Source organism: Apodemus sylvaticus, chromosome 10, assembly GCF_947179515.1.
Source record: "Apodemus sylvaticus chromosome 10, mApoSyl1.1, whole genome shotgun sequence".
Classification (NCBI taxonomy): domain Eukaryota; kingdom Metazoa; phylum Chordata; class Mammalia; order Rodentia; family Muridae; genus Apodemus; species Apodemus sylvaticus.
Window position 1 is genome coordinate 96,292,418 of NC_067481.1, and position 17,907 is coordinate 96,310,324.

Below are 17,907 nucleotides of genomic sequence, written 5' to 3' on the forward strand. Positions count from 1 at the left end.
TAAGGGACCAAGACAGGCATTACTATAAGTTTGAGGCCAGCCTGGTCTACATAGTGTTTCAGGACAGCCAGGGCCACATAAAGACACCCTGTCTCAAAACAAAAACCAAAAACCTCAAAAACCTGTTGATCAGAGAGTCAACACCCGTCCGAGGAAAGACCAGGAGCCACCCGCCGGAGCCCCACTTACTCATCACCATCGGGGCACAGGCCGGTGGCCTCGTCGTACTTGGAACAGTAAACGTCCGGGCTGTAGTTGAAGGTGCCATCGCGTCGTCGGAGCGGTCTGCGCCGACGCTGATTTAGGAAATGCCAATGGAAACAGGTGAACGGCCTGTGCTGGCTGCACTTATGCTGCAAAAACAGGGAGCACTGCTCTGTCCTAAACTCCTTTAGATACCTAAAAAGACAAACAGCGTTGCGGGCCGCAGCCGCCGCCGGCTGGAGGCCCCTGGGATGCGGCGGGGCAGGGTCCCAGACGCGAACCTCTCCCACCCCCACCCCAAGTCCATGACTGCCAAGGCCCGGTACCCTCCCTTTTTCAAAGCACCCGTGTGTCACTCCCCACCCTGGAGATCAGGTAACTTCAGAGAGCCAGGCAGAGTCTTGGTTCCCTGACCCCCAAACACCACTTCCCAGTTCCCAGATAAGGAAGGTTCCCGGACACAAGGCATAGACCTCCTTGCAGGCCATCACCAACTCTGATTCCAGGTAACTCTACAGAACTACACTCCATTCTCCGCCCCCTTCTAGTCCCTGACCCCTGGAGCCACCTCTCAATCCTCAGTCCCGGTCTCCTGACTCCCGCTCGCCTCCCTTCACAGGTTCCAGATGGACTGCCAGCGCCACCCGCCCACACCAGGCGCAACCCCTCTTCGGCGCCGCAGAAGCGACCCCCAGGTTCACAACCCAAGCGGCCACTGGACTCTAGGTGCGGCTTCGCCCCCAACCCAGAGGTCACCCCAGACCCCGGGCACCGCCTCTCAATCTCAGGCGGCGACTGCCTAAGTCCGGATGGCCGTGCGCCCACCTCCAGCCCAGGCGCGGCCCTGAGCTACGAACGCAGGCGCTGTTTCCCCAGACTCCAGTCTGGCGCGCGGGGTCGCCGGAGACCAGGAGCAAGTCCAGCCCCCAAGCCAGGGGTCACCGAAAACCCTGGGCGCCGCCACTCCACCTTAGGCGGCGGCCCGCGCACGGACGGCGTGACCCGCAAGGGCTGGCGGCGGGGGCGCGGGCGGGGCGCACTCTCAGCGGCGACACCCGGGCCCGTAGCGCGCGCGGGCCGCTGCTCTGCGCCGCAGCGCCCAGAGGCCACGGACCGCAGCCCAGGCACTGACCTGTAGTGGGTTGGTTTCTCGGTCTGCGGGGGGGACCCGCTCAGCGCCGCCGCCGCCGCTTTCGAAACCGACGGCATTTTCAGTCAAAACAATGCAGCGCGCATGCGCCGCGCCGGCGCCCCCGGATCTCCCCCCCGCACCGAGCCCCCTGCGCCCCCCGCCGCGCCGGCCACACCCCCGGGCACGCCGCGCCGGCCACGCCCCCGTCGACCCCTCGCCCACGCGCGCTGTGCGGCGGGGGTGACACACAGGCTCTGCCGGCCCACCGCGGCAGCAGGTTACAGTCGCAAAGCGGGACACGCCCGTTGGTGTAGACTCCCCAGGAGGGCCTCTGTGTCCAGAGCTGCTCTTGGGCACAGGTTTCTTTTAGCAAGAAACGGTGTATAATTACACTGTGGCGATGGTCGCCCCTTTATTAAATTTGTGAATTTAAGGATGATTCGAGTGTGAATTCTGTTGAACCACTTGTTTAAAAACACAGAATAAGAGGCTGCCAGATGAGCCCATCGGTTGAAGGATGTACAGGATGGTCACTGAATCAGAGTGATCTGGAATCCACAGAATGCTAACTGCACGTGGGGGGGGGGGCAGGGCTCAGCAAGTGGTAGGATTAATTCAGGAGACTCGAGGGCTAGCATTCACTAGTGTGTAACCATGTGGCATGAAACATTGTAAATGCAAAGAAAAGTGACCACAGGTCCTCAGCTAACAGCGGGGGGTGCTCTGAGGGATAAAGTCTGAGCAGCAAAGCCACAAGTGTTCTGAAAGGAATGGACGGAAAGGAAAGGGATGTTCAGAAAGGATTACAGAAAATCTATTCCATTTCCAGAAACATGATCTAAAATATAAAGAGACATGGTCCACGTATGTAAACTATATTTTAAAACACTAATAAGGTAAAATTACCACTTGCTGGTAGGATTGCTAACTTCTTCATATGACATTTTGTAGACAAATTCTTTTTGAGTTGTTGACAGCTTTTGGGAGTTTATTTTGGTTTGGCTGCTAAAAGTAGACCCCAGGGCCATGCGTGTGCTAGCCAAGAACTCTACCACTGAGCATCATCCCTAGCCCGCAAACCCTGAAATTAACTTATGGTAAAGGACTTATTTTAATGGTTGCACAGGCATGCGGACAGTGAGTTGTAGGCCAGTTCCAGCAAACAGGAACATTGTCTTTTCAAAGATCAAGTAGAAGAATGAGCAAGCAGGGGAGGGCAGACAGACTGCCAAGGAACCGGAAATGAAAACTAGGTCCGCCCCAAACTCCAGCTTGGAGCAACACACAACACAAGGCAACCTAAGGAACGCGTAGTACAGCAGACCTGGCTCCGTAAGGTGTGGCAGAGAGGAGATGGCAGAGATGGTGGAACTTAACGTCCTTTACTGTGGACAGGAACAAAGGTGTCTCATCAAAAGATGTGTTTATTCCTTTGCAGACATCACCTGCGACACCCACATAAGGGCCAGAAGTGTCCTTTTATTGAAGTTGCTACTAAAGGGCTAGGGCTTAAAACAAAGCTAACAGGTTCTCCTGTGTAACAGCTCACTTTCAACACTACTGAGACTTTCCATTTTTAAGAACTTACACACATCAAATGAGATACAAGAAGAAGGAGGAGCGGTCCCTGGTTCTGGAAAGACTCAGTGAAACAGTATTCGGCAAAACCAGAACGGGGAACTGGGAAGGGGTGGGAGGGAGGACAGGGGAAGAGAAGGGGGCTTACGGGACTTTCGGGGAGTGGGGGGGGGGGGGGCTAGAAAAGGGGAAATCATTTGAAATGTAAATAAATTATATCGAATAAAAAAAATTAAAAAAAAAAAAAAAGAACTTACAAAACGTGTCTGTTAGGGCTGCTGAGATTGGTCACAATGGTTAAAAGTAATGGCTCCTCTTCCAGAGAATCCAGGTTCAGTTCCCAGCATCTACGTGGTTGCTCATAGCCCTTTTTAACCCCAGTTACAGGGAATATGAAGCCCTCTTCTTACCTGTATGGGCACCAGACATGCATGTGATGCACAGACATACACATAAATCTAATTTTGTTAAGTGTCTGTTAGGTTAACTCCTCCTTCCTCAAATGAACATGTTTTAATCATTTCTTTCTGCCCAACAGGTTATCTACCATCTAGTACATGCAGCTGGCTTATATTTACAGGTCCTCTCCCTACCTGATGTTTACTGGGCACTCACCCAGAGAATACACCAGGCTAAAAACAATAGGGAAAATACAAGCTACAATCTATTTGGGAAATAGGACAAGCATGGCACAAAAAAATAAACATTTAGGTAACTGCTCAGCTAAACCAATTCTCCTATCAATCCATAAAATAAAATATCAGATGTCTATCAGGCTCAGGTGTGGTGGCGCATGCCTTTGATTCCACACCACCCAGGAGATAGAGGCAGCCTCTGCCTCTGAATTCAAGGCCAGCTAGGACTACAACCAGAGTTCCAGGACAGCCAGGGCTACGTAAAGAAACCTTGTCTTGAAAAACAAGAAAGGAAAGAAAGAAAGAAAAAGAGTGTGCCCACTTCAGCTCATGAGTTCAACTGCCCACATCACTTCTGAGAAGTTATCAGCCTGGCAGCCCTGAGAAACCACTGCAAGGAATATGACAATTTTTTTGCAAAAACAACTCTATGTGGGCTGAAAATAAAGCTCATTGGTAGGCTAGCACAATCGATTCCTGGGTTCAACTCCCAACACTGTAAAGACAGAAACAAAAAAAAAAAAAAAAAAACCTCACTATGTTACTGAAAAATGTTTTGTTTTGAGACAGGGCCACCCAAGCAGACCTTAAACATAAGATCCTCCTGCCTCAGTCTCATAAGTGATGAGATTACAGGCATGTACTACCACTTCTGGCAAGTTTTTAAGTTCTCAAGTGGGAATGAAGAACAGAAGGAAAAAAGATGGCAGCAGAAGCAGGCTGATCTCTAAGTCTGAGTGAGGCAAGGCTGGATTACATAGCCAGTTCCAGGCCACCAGAGCTATACAGGGAGACTATGTCTCAAAACAAACCAAAACCCACTCGATGAAACGGGAGGTGAGAAAACTGAGTTCATTAGACTTTACCAAATATATTTTCCATTTGTTAGTTTTTAAAATAGCTTCAACTGATGTTGCACACACCATAGCTCATTACACTTAAATGCAGTTAGTCTGTCTTGGAAGCGAATGAACTGCAGGTAACATCTCCACCAGAACAGCTCTGGAAACATGATTGGGCTGTACGAGCACATCAGAAAGTCAGCAGCACAAGGTACACCCAAAACCTTTTCTATGAACCTCAAAAGTTCTTTGGACGTAATCACTGGGCATTGGTGTTCAGCAAAGGTCAGATTTCGAGCCTCCAATTTTGTGCTGTGTTCTTGTGTCTCAGTGCCAAGAGCGCCATCCAAGTCCTTTGAGCAACGAGGACATGCGCAGAACCAGTTCAGAAATCGTCAAATTTGACGACAAAACAGGACGGCTGCCTAGTCCCTTCCTCAGCACGCACCCTGTTACGTTCTAGCCCCGTGGAGGGCCGGAGCTTCAAGCTCCTCGGGAGGACCTTCTGGCTCCTCCTCGTCCTCCTCTTCCAACACCTGTCTCAACCACTGGTCCGTGCTGCTCTCTTCCCTCTTGTAGCACCATATGATCAGAGCCACAAGTGTGAGGGTGAGCGGCAGCACTTTCCACCAGGGCCGCTGCTGCTGCTTCCCCAGGGAATGTTCCACCGTCCAGCGGATTGGGGTGGCTTTGCTGCCGGAAAATTGGATTGGGAGGTTGGGGTCTTCCTCTTCTTCCCTGTCTGCAGGCTGAGCTGGAGACCGGCCACGGGGCGGCTGGTGCAAGCCTCGCGAAGCCAAGCCCACGAGTCGCAGAGCCCGGACCGCTCTGGAAGAGAGACAGCAGTAAGCGTCCCGCAGCCACGGCCGCCTCCCGCCCTAACCCACCAGCACCTCGCGGCTCTCACCCCGCAGCCCGTGAGCACAGGACACTGTTCATAGCGACCTCGACTTGCACGCTGCGGCGCACCGCAATTTCGTCACTTCCGTCGCACAAAACCGGAAGATGGACTTCACATCAAATTTCACGACTACAAAACGTGGGTCCAGCCGCGCAACGGAAATGATGCATTTCCTCTCTCGATCTCTTCCGTCTCAGGCCCCGCCCTGATGGCCCTCAGGGCAACTTGGGGTTTGTGCAGTTCTCAGTCCCTCCATAGAGATCTGAGCCGGCGCGGCGGATTGAAAGTGAAGCCGACTCGGCTTTCGGAGAGCTTGACCCAGGACTGTTGAGTGTGATGACCACGATGCCCACAGATTTGAGAACCCGTGGCATCTTCTGGCTTCTTTCCAGGACCATCGTCCGGGAGGGACTTGGTTCCCGTTCTCAAGGAGCGTGTCTTCCATTCTTAGCGCTACATCCGGGCTCTCAGGCCCGGAGGAGGGAAGCCCTCGCACCTTAGATGCCTCATGGCCCCGCCGTCCTCTTAAAAAGGCTCGTAGAAACATATTGTGGTGTGACTTCCACCTAGATTATCCCAGGTCCCCAGAGTCCATTTGCCTTCAGGGAGAATGGAAATGGCTGTGTAGACCGTAGGCTGACTAGACCTCAGACAGCCTACTACCTTCCAGGGAGGAGAATCTGAAATTACACACACACCCGTAGCTTACCACTGTGCGCCTGGCGTTTTGAACTGGAAGCTGATTGAAGCTAAGTGCATCTTCAGAATCAACTAGACAACCTTATAATCCCAAAACTGTGGAGACAGAAACAAGAGGATCACTGGTTCCGAGCCAGCTTGTACTACACAGCTTGACAACCCAAATACAAAATAATAATAAATAATAATAATAACCAGGATCAGTCATAATGGTGTCTTCTTAGTACCTATGCTGCATAGAAGCTAGAGTGACTTATATTACACCTGGCCTTACCACAGGGCCCACTAATGACTGTCACTCTGAATTAATTTTGGTCTGTAAACCAGTCACATAGACAAAAACAAAACAGCAAAACAAAACAAACAAAAAAACACCTCTATCTCATGGGCCAGATCACTGTGAGTCCCAGAAAACCTAGGATTGTTTCTGGGCAAGAAGAGTCCCCATGATTTATTTTACTCAGCAGATAGTGTCTGAGGGCACCAAAGCATGGAAAGGGAAAAGTTAGGCAGGAAAATGACCCTTCGGCCCCTGACTGTTAGTGATGTAGACATTCCTGCTAGAGCCAGGCCCAGTCTTACACAGCACTCCAAGAAGGTAGAGGGTGCCTTTCACTAGGCCCCATAGAGGAGAGAGACACAACTTACAGAGCAGCAACCTGGCTCCTGAAGGCAAGTTCTGCTAGGCTACAAAAACTCAGCCCAAATGTCCTGTCTTCACTTGGAACTCCTCTGCTGGCGGGCCAGACTTGAACTTCTCCCCATGCAGGGAGACCGGGACCTGAAATCAATTAGATCCAGAAGCTTGGTGGGTAAGTTTATACCTGTTCCCACTGCAGGATTTGTGAGCAGCCTGCACACTCGCCTGCCTTGTTCCCTGCAAGTGAGGAAGGCTGGGACCTTGTGACCTGGGTTTGCCCTCTTTGCTCAAGGTCTCCCACCTGGGGCAGCACACTCAGTCTGTCATACTGAAGGTGACTGTAGCTTTTGGGTGCTTACTGCTTTGTGGGCAAGAGAGGGCCCTGGGAAATCCCTTTACTGTGAGCTGTAATCTGGCCCAGGATGGAACAAAATCAGGACCCTCCTGTGAGGGTCCTGCTGTTCTCTAGTGCCCACTTAATGGGAAAAGCTTCACACTCTGTTCTTGCCCAAGGCGCTCTCACTGAGTTAGAGCAGGAGCAGTGATGGAGATGTCAGAGCCCAGCAACACCTGTGAGTCCCCACACACACACTGAGAGGCCCAACCCAGGACCCTGGCTAAGAGCTGCTGTGTCAACAGAGGCACCTGTCTACCCAGGTCCTCCTCCCTGGGCCCCACCCCACCTGTTCCATCACAGAACCCCGCACTGCTCCACCACTTTCCTGTAACGTGCAAGCCAGGGGGAGCTTCGAGAAAATGCTGGAGCTCAAGGACCCTAAAGTGTAAAAAGGGAACTAGGCTTCCTGGATTGGACACTGTAGGGGAGCCAGGCTCAAGCTGCACAGGACAGCCCAGGGGACCAGAACAAGGAGGTAGAGCAAGAGTTAGAGTTTCACCCTGGGGTGGGCTAGCCTCTGACAATGACCAATGAGCCCATCTCAGTCTCAAGAGGGACTGACTCAGATCAGAGGTAGAAGACATTTTAAGACTGGCAAGAAAAGTGGCTCAACCTGTGAAGTGCTCACCATGCGAGCACGAGGACCTGAGTTTGAGCCTTACCAGCCACATAAAGAGCTCTGTGTTATGGCCCACGTTTGTAATCCCAGCTCTGGGGATGCAGAAAAGGGGGATCTGTGGAGCGCTCTAGTTACCCAGTACGGCTTAACTGGCAAGGCCTAGGTCCCAGTAAGAGACCCTGTCTCAAAAACAAGCTGAGTGGCTCCTGAGGAATATCACCTCTAGTCTCCCTGCACCTAGACACACACACACACACACACACACATCAAATCACATACTTCCTGGGGCTGGCATTGCTGTACTGAAGTGAACAGTATTCCCATGCCTGAAAACAAGATTGGCACCTTGTCTGGTCTTTGCAAGTGAAATGTTTACAAAATGATGAAAATAGGCGACTGTAAGTCCACTCTCAGGATTTTCAGAATGCCTTTTTTTTTTTTTTCAGAATGCATTTTCAATGAGTGTTCAGAAGAGAAAGCAAGGCACACGGCAGCAGGAGAGTCCTAGGAAGTTAGGAAGTGGCTGGAGAGATGGCTCAGTGGTCAAGAGCAGTAACTGTTCTTCCGAAGGTCCTGAGTTCAAATCCCAGCAACCACATAGTGGCTCGCAACCATCTGTAATGAGATCTGACACCTTCTTCTGGTGTGTCTGAAAACAGCTACAGTGTACTTACATATAATAAATCTTTAAAAAAAAAATAAAAGGAAGTGGCAGCCAAGGATCCGCCCCCAACCCCGCCCCAGCTACAAAAGGAGGGAGAGAGATCAGGAATAATCTCCCAAAACTGTAGCAAGGAGTGTTTGAAATTTCAGGCCTCCAGACCATTGGGAATACTCTATTTTAAATTTTTACAAATATTAAGCTGGGCAGAAATAGCACACACCTTTAGTCCCAGTACTTGAGAGGCAGAGGGCAGCCTGGTCTGTGTAGTGAGTTTCTGCACAGCCAGGGCTACACAGAGAAACTCTGTCTCAAAAAATCAAATGAGCCAACAGTGGTGACACATGCAATTGAGAGGCAGAGGCAAGCAGATTTCTGTGAGTTCAAGGCCAGCCTGGTCTACAGAGTGGGTTCCAAGACAGTCAGGACTATATAGAAAAACCCTGTCTTGAAAAATTAAACAAGGGGGGGCTGGAGAGATGGCTCAGAGGTTAAGGGCACTGACTGCTCTTCTGAAGGTCCTGAGTTCAACTCCCAGCAACTACATGGTGGCTCACAACCATCCGTAATGAGATCCCACTGAAGACAGATCTGAAGACAGTGTACTCATATAAATAATAAATCTTTAAAAAAAATTAAACAAGTACTAGAGAGATGGATCAGCAGTTAAGAGCACTGACTTCCAAAGGTCCTGAGTTCAAATCCCAGCAACCACATGGCAGCTCATGACCATCTATCTGTACAGCTACAGTGTACTCATATACATAAGATAAATAAATCTTTTTTTTCAAGATTTATTTATTATTATATGTAAACACACTGTCGCTATCTTCAGACACACCAGAAGAGGGTGTCAGATCTCATTACAGATGGTTGCGAGCCACCATGTGGTTGCTGAGATTTGAACTCAGGACCTTTGGAAGAGCAGTCAGTGTTCTTAACTGCTGAACCATCTCACCAGCCCGATAAATAAATCTAAAAAAAAGAAAAACAAAACAAAAGAAATTTAAGTCTATTTTATGTGTATGTGTTTTGCAATGTATGTATTATGTACATATATATGTATGATGTAGGTATGTATTATGTATGTATGTATGTGCACTGTGTGTGTGTGTGTGCCTGGTGCATACACACAGAAGCCAGAAGAGAGCACTGGATTCCCTGAAACTGGAGTTGGGTACAGTTGTAAGATACCATGTGGGCTCTGGGAACAGAACCCAGGTCCTCCTAAGAGCAGCTAGTACTCTTAAGTGCTGAGTCATCTTTCCAGCCACACATGTCTGTTGTTTAAGTCACCAAGTTTATGGTGCTCAGCCACAGGACCCAGCAACTGGTACAGACACCACTTTTCGTCATCTTGCTCCTGATAGCATCTGATCCAGCGCAGAGCCTTGGACCCTGTTCCTCAGCCACCTGCTCCTTCACAAGCTTCCTTCCAAGAACTGCTCTCCCTGGTAGGCTCTGCTACAGGAGCCTGGCCAGGAATCTGTAGAAGACGCAACCCTACAGAAGAAGCTCCAAGATGCGATATCCCACCATACTGTATGTGGAGCCACTGCCGCACCCCGCAGGGACATAACCCACACCTCAGTCCTCGTTATTGCAAAGCACACAGAGAAATTCACAGGAAGCCTAATGTCTCACTAATGGGAGGCAGAGGCGGCAGTAGCCATCAGTGGGCTTAATGGCAGGGTAATTTATTGTAGCTCCACTTAAGAGCTGACATATTGGAGCTATTGATTTTCCCAGGGACATAGATGCCAGGTGCCTGGGGGCTGGCAGGTCTGAGCCTCTCCTCTGTAAGGGCAGAGTTCCACTCTCCCAGGGTCTGAGGCCTGACCATGAGTGGGGGCGGGGCGGCTGTGGGGAGGGGACAGTGGGCAGAGTGTCTTTGTGGGCCCAACCCCAACATATCCCAGTTAGGAGCAGATGCTGGGACATATGCTTCAGCCCTAGCCTCCTCCAGGGTCCCCAAATGGCAGATGACTAGGATGGGGTGACGGGGGGCTCTGCCTGGCCTTGTCCAGCCACTGAGTGTGTCTCCAGTGACCCAGAGACCCCAACCAAGCCTTACCAGAAACAAAAGCTAGAGCTTAACCCCTCCCTACGGGATACCTGCTCTGTCCTCCACACAGCTCACAGCTCAGCATGGATGAAATATGCGGGATGGCTCCCTCACCATGCCCTCTGAGTCCCAGATGCTCTGTCCATTAGCATGCTAGGTCTGCCCCGTGAGATGGCCTCCCCTTTGCTTGGACTTAAGCAGCAGACCCTTCTCTGGCTTCCCTGCTGAGGCCTCCCATACCCATGCCAGCCCCATAGGCCTTTCTTAGGGTTCTCTTCCCAGACAGCTGTCTGCTCTGGTTTCTTAGACTCTTCCATCCTAGCTTGTGGTTTTCTCCATGGCCTCTTCCCAGGGAGCAAAGAGCGCCAGAATTACTCCAGGATAAGGACAAAGTCCTTCAAGACTGCCAGTGGACAGCCTTCTTTCAGCCAGCACTGGCCGGCATGTCTGCATTTGGTCCATCCAGGACCTAAAGCTGTCCAAGATCTTATCCTGCTATCCAGATGCCTGACTTAGACAAGGTGGGGAAGATGGTATGGGGAGAGGGGTGAAACCCAAGCACTGGGGAAGTGGCAGCCCTGGGGAGTGACTGCCCATCCGCTCCTGCAGGACAGGGTCTCTCCACACACAGGAAGCTGCTGAGCCTCTGTCTGGTGTTCTTTGGTTTCCTTGCATGTGTGCTTGTATATGTGTATGTATGGTTGTGTGTTAGGGTACATGTGTAGTGGGGTGTGCATGTATGTGGGGAGGGGTGCTTGTGAATGTGTGTACAAATACATGTGGAGGCCAGAGGACAACTTTAGGTATGGTTTCTCAGGTACTGTCTACCTTTTTATTTATGTATGTTTGGTTGGTTTTTTGTTTATTTGTTTGTTTTTCGAGACAGGGTTTCTCTGTGTAGCCCTGGCTATCTTGGAACTCACTCTGTAGATCAGGCTGGCCTCAAACTCAGAAATCTGCCTGCCTCTGCCTCCCAAGTGCTGGGATTAAAGGCGTGCACCACCACCGCGTGGCGTGCACGTATGTATGTATGTATGTATGTATGTATGTATGTATGTATGTATGTATTTAGAGACATGGTCTCTCTCTATGTAGCTCTGGCTATCTTGGAACTCTCTATGTAGACCAGGCTGGTCACAAACTCACGGAGATCCACTTGGCTTTTCCTCCAAGCTCTGGAATTAAAGGTGTGCACCACCACACCCAGCCTTGCCTTTTTATTTTCTGACAGTCACTCACTAGTCTGAAACTCAAGGTTAGGCTATCTGGACCACAGGATCCTCCAGCCTCTGCCTTTCTAGAACTAAGATTACAATCAAGTGTTGCCACACCCAGGTCTTGGCTCTAGAGTTCATGAGATCGCCAAAGCATGGTCTCAACTAGGACAATGACACAGGGGTTTCCCATGCTGGGAGACTGTTTATATATCTCACAGCCAGCAATAATGTCCTACAAACCCACCTAGGCCCATCTGGAGCCATGACCCTTACTATGGTTTTCTGATTGTATCAATGCTTATAAATTCAGCTGTGTGCTTAGATGGGATTTCCTAGAAGGGTTTGGGGTCCAGGGGAGTTTCACTGGCCCTGAAAGTGAGGTATCAAATAACATTCCAGAGACTACAAAAATAACTGGGTCTGCTCCTGAAAAATCCCAGAATCCTTCTCTCACAGCCCTTTCCTCTATCTTCAAAGCCAGCAATAGAGCATCTTCTAAGTACAGCATCTTCTAGTCTTCTCTGATTTCCCACCTCTGCCTCTGTATCGACCTCAAGGATTCTAGCGCCTTGACAGTGGCTGAGTCTTTCCAGATTCTCTCCATTTGCTGAGACAGACTGCCTACCTCGGCTGGTCCTCTCACCCAGCTCTTCCAAAGTTCATTCTCTGGTCTCATAAAGGTGGGACCTTCTCCAGCGCAGAATTGTGTCTCATTTCCTCCTCCTGGAGCACTCAACCTAAGGTTCAGAAAGCTCAAGGCTTGACCAAGTGAGCCGGTGGCAATCTGCACTCACAGCCTCAGTATGTCTTCTCCTGTCTCCAGGGCTGCTCAGGGTGGAATGCGGGCCACAATCCACATGCCCTTCTGAGCACACCCTGGGACCCTGACTATCCCTGCCTGCCCAGCCAGGTGCAGCTGTAGACCCCCAGGCCCATCTGTCAGTGTTAGATCGCCCAACCTGTCCCCATCTCTTTCCTGGGCCAGCTTGTCCTTCTCACATGCAGCAGTAGAGGGTGATGTGGCTTCAGCTCAGAGCATCTGTAACCTCCGCCCCCTGCCCCCAAGACTGGCGAGTGGTTTCAGACCCTGGAGTCTAGCATGGTCAGACTGTAGGGTCAGAAGTAGATGTAATCCAGAGCAGAATGGACATGGAACTGGGACTAACTAACCAGGCTTGTTTTAGTCCACAGTAGAAGTCTCATCTGGTCCTCACTGGGGATGTGGCCCAAGTTTCTTGCCTGAAAAGAGGCAGAAAATGTCAGTATGCCATGCCACCACCTTCCCCAGCCTTCCAGGGTCCTATAGGGCCTGCAGGTGGCCTGGCCCTTGCAGCACAGCTCCGAGCAGATAACCTAGTCCACAGATGCGTGTAGCTTCCCTGACATTCACACCAGGGTGCCAACCTTGCTTACAGGTTGTTTTGCCACAGCTCTCAAGCCTAGTGTGGTTCAATCTTGCTAAGGATGACTGTGAACTTCTGAAACTCCTGCCTCCACCTCCCAATGCTTGCAGGGGTTAGGATGGACCACCATCCTCAGCGTATATGGCTTTGGGGATCTAACCCTGAGCTTTGGACATGCCAGGCAGGCTGTTACCAATCTTAGCACACCCCCGATCCAGCCCAGCCCTTTGAGGTGCTCATCCTTAGGATGTTTCATTTCTCTATGGCTTACTTGTGCTGGGTAGGGGGGTCCTGACTGCAGTGAGCAGGCTTCAGGGTTGGTTTCCCTAACCTCCTACCCTCCAAGAGTTACAAACTCACTGAAGCCATCAAGTATGGGCTCAGGGGGCAGGAAAAGGCTGAAGGCCATAGTGTCAGGTGACACATGCCTAGACTGGAGGTTAGGACTTCACTGAAATCAAGGTGCTGTCCTTGCCTAAAATGGGGGCGGTGCCAAGAGCAAAGGACCCAAGAAAGGTGAGTGACGCCCACATCCCTCTTGACCCCTGGGCCAGGTGACGCCTTGGACTTAGAGAGAATCAGCAAACGTTTTGAGGCTGAGGTAGTAAAAGCCATGCTGGGAGGGGCCACTTTCCTGTCCTTAGAACTAACCCGGTAGCAGCAGGAGGAACCATAGCAGATGGCATTTGAAGCCACTGGGAGCTGCTTCAGGGAGGCTGGGTGCTCTGAGGGGCTACATTCTTCCTGGAGGGTACCTGGATCGGCTAAAATAGTGTCCACACTAAATACACCTCCACTCTAAACCACAGGGTGACTTTATTTGGAAAAACTCTTTGTACATGTGACTAGTTAAGTCGAGGATGTGCTGGATTCGGGCAGCCCTAAAGCCAGTGGGGATCATCTTTGTAAGAGTTGCCAGCCAAGCATGGTGGTGCATGCCTGAAAAGACAGCACTTAGATAGCCACTAGCCTGTAGGCTTCACAGCAAGAACCTGTCCCAAGGTTTAAAAAAAAAAAAGTGAAAGCCCAAGTGCAGATGACAGCATTGATGGTTATGACAGGCTTTGAGACCAGAAACACCAAGTGGCTGGCAGGACCCCAGTCAGCACCAGCCTAACTGACATCTCAGTTTTGACTCTGGCCTCCAGGAGGACAGAGAAGATGTTCCTGCTCTAAAACTTCCAATTTGTGATCTGTGATGTAGGACGTCAGAGGAAGATACACCACCAGAGAGGCCAAGGGCCTCAGGAAGATTGGAGAGGAGCGCCCAACTCCACTTAGGTGAAGGGAGGTCCCTTGTCTTCAACCCACCGAGGATGCTTGGCGTGTTGGTTCAATCAGACTGAGGACAAGTACAGTTGGGTTTCTGGGCAAGTGGGTGGCGGCCACCACATGAGAGTCCCTCTCAAAGTCCTGACTGGGTTGGGTGACACGGTTATGATTAATCTTAGCTGAACAAAAGCCCAGAGGCTGGAGGGGCTTGGAACGGGTTACAAGGTCTGCAAGTATCAGCTCCAGTCCTGGATCTAGCGAGTGACTGCATAGCCTCGGTTCCCTCCTTGCTCCAGGTCCTATTGCTGCAGAGCATGTTTATAGCACGCGCTGCAGGCAGGATGTCCTCTGGAGAGGCGTACTCCAGAACTCAAAATAGCATGAAATTTAATTTTCCGCCTATTTGACAAAGCTTGGATGGGGCCCCAATCATCAGTATAGATAAGGGTCCTCGGGTCCAGGGTGTGGGCCAGCTGGGCCTGAGGCAAACACTCCATGGTCCCCCGGCAGGCTGCGAGCAGGTGAGGCAGTCTTCGGGTACTCCCCCCGGCGGGGCTCTGGTTGCTGGGCGCTAAAACAAACTGGCTCTGTTTGCCCAGTCTGCGATGACAATGCCGTTGCCAAATATTTGCCAGCCTCAGGCAGTTGCGGAGCCCAGCTATAAATGCTTGCACCCCAGGGGGAGGTGAGCCTGCTGAGTGAGCACCACAGTCCCAGTCAGGTAGGAGCCTGGGTGAATGCTGGAGTCATCGGGGGGTGGTCACGCCACTGGAGACTTGGGGGGGGGGGTTCGGGGGAATCCCTCCCAGTGGGAATATGTCTGCACTAAACTCTTCACTAGCAGTCATCCTCAAAGACTACTACTGGATTACTGGACACCTCCTGAGACAGAAGGATCCAGCAATGTAGGACACCGAAGTGGACAGCCTCTACTTCCAAAACACTGGGTTTCAGGATAGCAGAGAGAGGCTAGGCAGTTTGGCCCTGAGCAGATCTGACCAAGGAGCCACTCACATCCAGGCCTCCTCTCAGATAGAGATTGTCTTCTGATATGCCTTGTTGGATACCTGCCCCCCCTTCCTCTGGGAAGGAGCCTGGTGGCTCTAGGGTTGAGATTTACTGTAGGGTCACTAGCCAGGAAGAGAGAACCAGGTCGAGGCTCCAAGTGTGACCCTCCTCCCTCCCCCCTTTCCTCCCCCCTCTTCTCTCTCTCTCTCTTTCTTCAGTTTTTCTAGACACAGTTTATCTGTGTAGCCCTGGCCATCCTGGTACTCAGTCTGGAGATCAGGCTGGCCTCAAATTCAGTGATCTGCCTGCCTCTGCCTCCTGAGTACTGAGATTAAAGGTGTGTGCTACCATGTCTGGCTTGATACCCTTTTCTTAAAAAACAAGAATTACTACCCAAGAGTGGTGATACATGCCTTTAATCCAAGCACTCTGGAGGCAGGGACAAGCAGACTTCTGTGAGTTTGAAGCCAGTCCAGTTTACATAGAGAGTTCCAGGATGACCAAGGTTGTGTAGAGAGATCCTATCCCAAAACCAAACAAAACAATGGAAGAAGGAGGAGGAGAAGAAAAAGAAAGAAAGAAAGAAAGAAAGAAAGAAAGAAAGAAAGAAAGAAAGAAAGAAAGAAAGAAAGAAAGAAAGAAAAAAGGAAGAGAAAGGAAGGAAGGAGCTGGGCGGTGGTGACGCACACCTGTAATCCCAGCACTCTGGGAGGCGGAGGCAGGTGGATTTCTGAGTTTGAAGCCAGCCTGGTGTACAGAGTGAGTTCCAGGACAGCCAGGGCTATACAGAGAAACCCTGTCTCAAAAAAAACCAAATCTGCCCCCCCCCCAAAAAAAAAGAAAGGAAGGAAGAAAACCCAAACAATTGCAAACCTCTTCAGAAAGGAAGCTGTGACTGTAGCTAACGGCAGCTACATAGGAACCAGGTCTGGTGGAGCCTTTTGGCTGTCACAGCCCCCAAAGCTCCCCCATAGCACTTGCCAGGCTTCTGAGCCCATCAAGGTAGCTTCTGGTCCTGTCACCAGAGTGATCTAGGCTGGGACAGGGTAGACACCTTGTACAGCGCCTGTTCCCTCCTGTCTGGGAAGTACTGCCCTCTAAGATTGCATCCAGCCCTACCCTGTGGCCTGAGTGGTCACAATTGTGGTGGTTCTCACGGCACCCTCTGATTCCCCTGTACCACGACGGCTCCACCCTACCCAAGAGGATGCTGTACATCTCTCTAAGCTTGGTCCTCTCTGAGCTCAGGAGGCCAAGGAATGGAGAGAGGAAAGAGCTGAAGCAGCTTTCTGGGGCCACACATCCACGCTGTGTGGGTACTGCCAGCCCTAACTTAACCCATCCTCTCACTTTTCTCCTAGCGTGTGTCTGCTGCTCCAGGGACAAACCCCCCCCCCAGATTTTTGGGGATATCAACAAGATGGCTGCTGGTGTTATACGGTCTGTCTGTGACTTCCGGCTGCCTCTACCGTCACACAAGTCCTTCCTGCCCACAGACCTGGAGGCTCCAGAAACCTCTGAAGAAGAGGAGGAGGAGGAGGAAGAAGAGGAGGAAGAGGAAGAGGAGGAGGAGGAAGAAGAAGAAGACCAGGACCTGCAAGGTGAGGGGTCACAGTGCTGCAGCCCAGACTCCCAGAGCTCAGAACTAGCCCCTCAGGGTCCCAGCAGCCCTGAGACCCCAATGCAGCTGCTGCGCTTCTCAGAGCTCATCAGCGGTGACATCCAGAGGTATTTTGGACGCAAGGACACAGGGCAAGACCCAGATGCCCAAGACATCTACGCTGACAGCCAAACAGCCAGCTGCTCTGCCCGGGATCTCTACTATGCAGATCTGGTATGCCTGGCCCAGAATGGGCCCCCAGAGGATGAGGAGGCTTCTGAGCTCAGGATGCATTTGCCTGGGGGGCCTGAGGGTCAGGTGCACAGGCTGGGCCACAGAGGGGACAGGGTGCCACCCCTGGGGCCCCTGGCTGAGCTCTTTGATTATGGCCTTCGACAGTTCTCCGAGCCCAGAGTATCGGCTTGCCGAAGACTAAGGCTAGAACGGAAGTATAGCCATATTACCCCCATGACCCAAAGAAAATTGCCTCCATCCTTCTGGAAGGAGCCTGTACCCAACCCACTAGGCCTACTGCACCCGGGCACACCAGATTTTAGTGATCTGCTGGCCAGCTGGTCTGCTGAGGGTGGCTCCGAGCTGCAGAGTGGAGGTACCCAAGCCCTGGAGGGGACACAGCTAGCGGAGGCCTAGCGAGTAGGCGAGTCAGGGGTGTGCTGGGGCAGCAGCTGCCATTTCTACCTTCAGAGCAACCCAGCACCTCCTTCCTGTAGCATAGGCCCTGCCCTAGTAGGTCTATCTAAGTAGTCATGCAATTCGCTCTCCCTCAAGAGGAGAGCAGACCCAAGAGGATCTGAATGTATCCTAAGCCTGGAACTGTTGCCACTGGCACTGAGAGGAGAGAGAGAGAGAGAGAGAGAGAGAGAGAGAGAGAGAGAGAGAGAGAGAGAGAGAGAGAGAGAGAGCAAAGCCTATCTGGCTACCAGACCCCACTATACACAGCAGCAGGCCTCAGGCCTCTGGCCTCAGGACTCTGCCCGTAGCAGGTGAATAGACCTCAGGCAAGAATTATCAAT

The 17,907-nt window shown here is 51.5% G+C and overlaps 3 protein-coding genes across 7 annotated transcripts in view; 1 reads left to right on the top strand and 2 right to left on the bottom strand.

Moving 5' to 3' along the window:
* The window catches only part of Unkl (unk like zinc finger), a 46,791-nt gene extending 45,361 nt beyond the window's left edge, over positions 1–1,430 (bottom strand). For 3 of the 5 annotated variants that reach the window (XM_052197792.1, XM_052197791.1, XM_052197790.1), the window contains exons 1-2: positions 1,337–1,430; positions 190–399 (exon numbers count right to left, since the gene is read on the bottom strand). In XM_052197792.1, the coding sequence (XP_052053752.1) occupies positions 190–399; positions 1,337–1,413 (287 nt within the window). In that variant the 5' untranslated portion in view covers positions 1,414–1,430. The remainder of the gene's footprint in view (positions 1–189; positions 400–1,336) is intronic. The other 2 variants (XM_052197794.1, XM_052197793.1) reach the window with 2 other exon arrangements.
* Positions 1,431–4,400: 2,970 nt separating this feature from the next.
* LOC127694984 (protein CCSMST1) lies at positions 4,401–5,398 on the bottom strand. Its single transcript, XM_052196821.1, has 2 exons — positions 5,299–5,398; positions 4,401–5,219 (listed from the first exon to the last, which is right to left on the bottom strand). The coding sequence occupies exons 1-2, from the start codon at positions 5,328–5,330 to the stop codon at positions 4,844–4,846; spliced, it is 408 nt and encodes a 135-aa protein (XP_052052781.1). The 5' UTR covers positions 5,331–5,398; the 3' UTR covers positions 4,401–4,843.
* An 11,295-nt stretch (positions 5,399–16,693) lies between these two features.
* Positions 16,694–17,524, top strand: Percc1 (proline and glutamate rich with coiled coil 1). The gene has a single exon (XM_052197832.1). The coding sequence runs from the start codon at positions 16,694–16,696 to the stop codon at positions 17,522–17,524; it is 831 nt and encodes a 276-aa protein (XP_052053792.1).
* The last annotated feature ends 383 nt before the right edge of the window (positions 17,525–17,907 follow it).

Coding starts and splice junctions, on each gene's coding strand:
- LOC127694984 (XM_052196821.1), bottom strand. CDS start 5,330: ATGAACAGTGTCCTGTGCTCACGGGCTGCGGG. Junction 5,220..5,298: donor CTGTGCTCACGGGCTGCGGG/GTGAGAGCCGCG, acceptor TCTCTCTTCCAG/AGCGGTCCGGGCTCTGCGAC.
- Percc1 (XM_052197832.1), top strand. CDS start 16,694: ATGGCTGCTGGTGTTATACGGTCTGTCTGTGACTTCCGGCTGCCTCTA.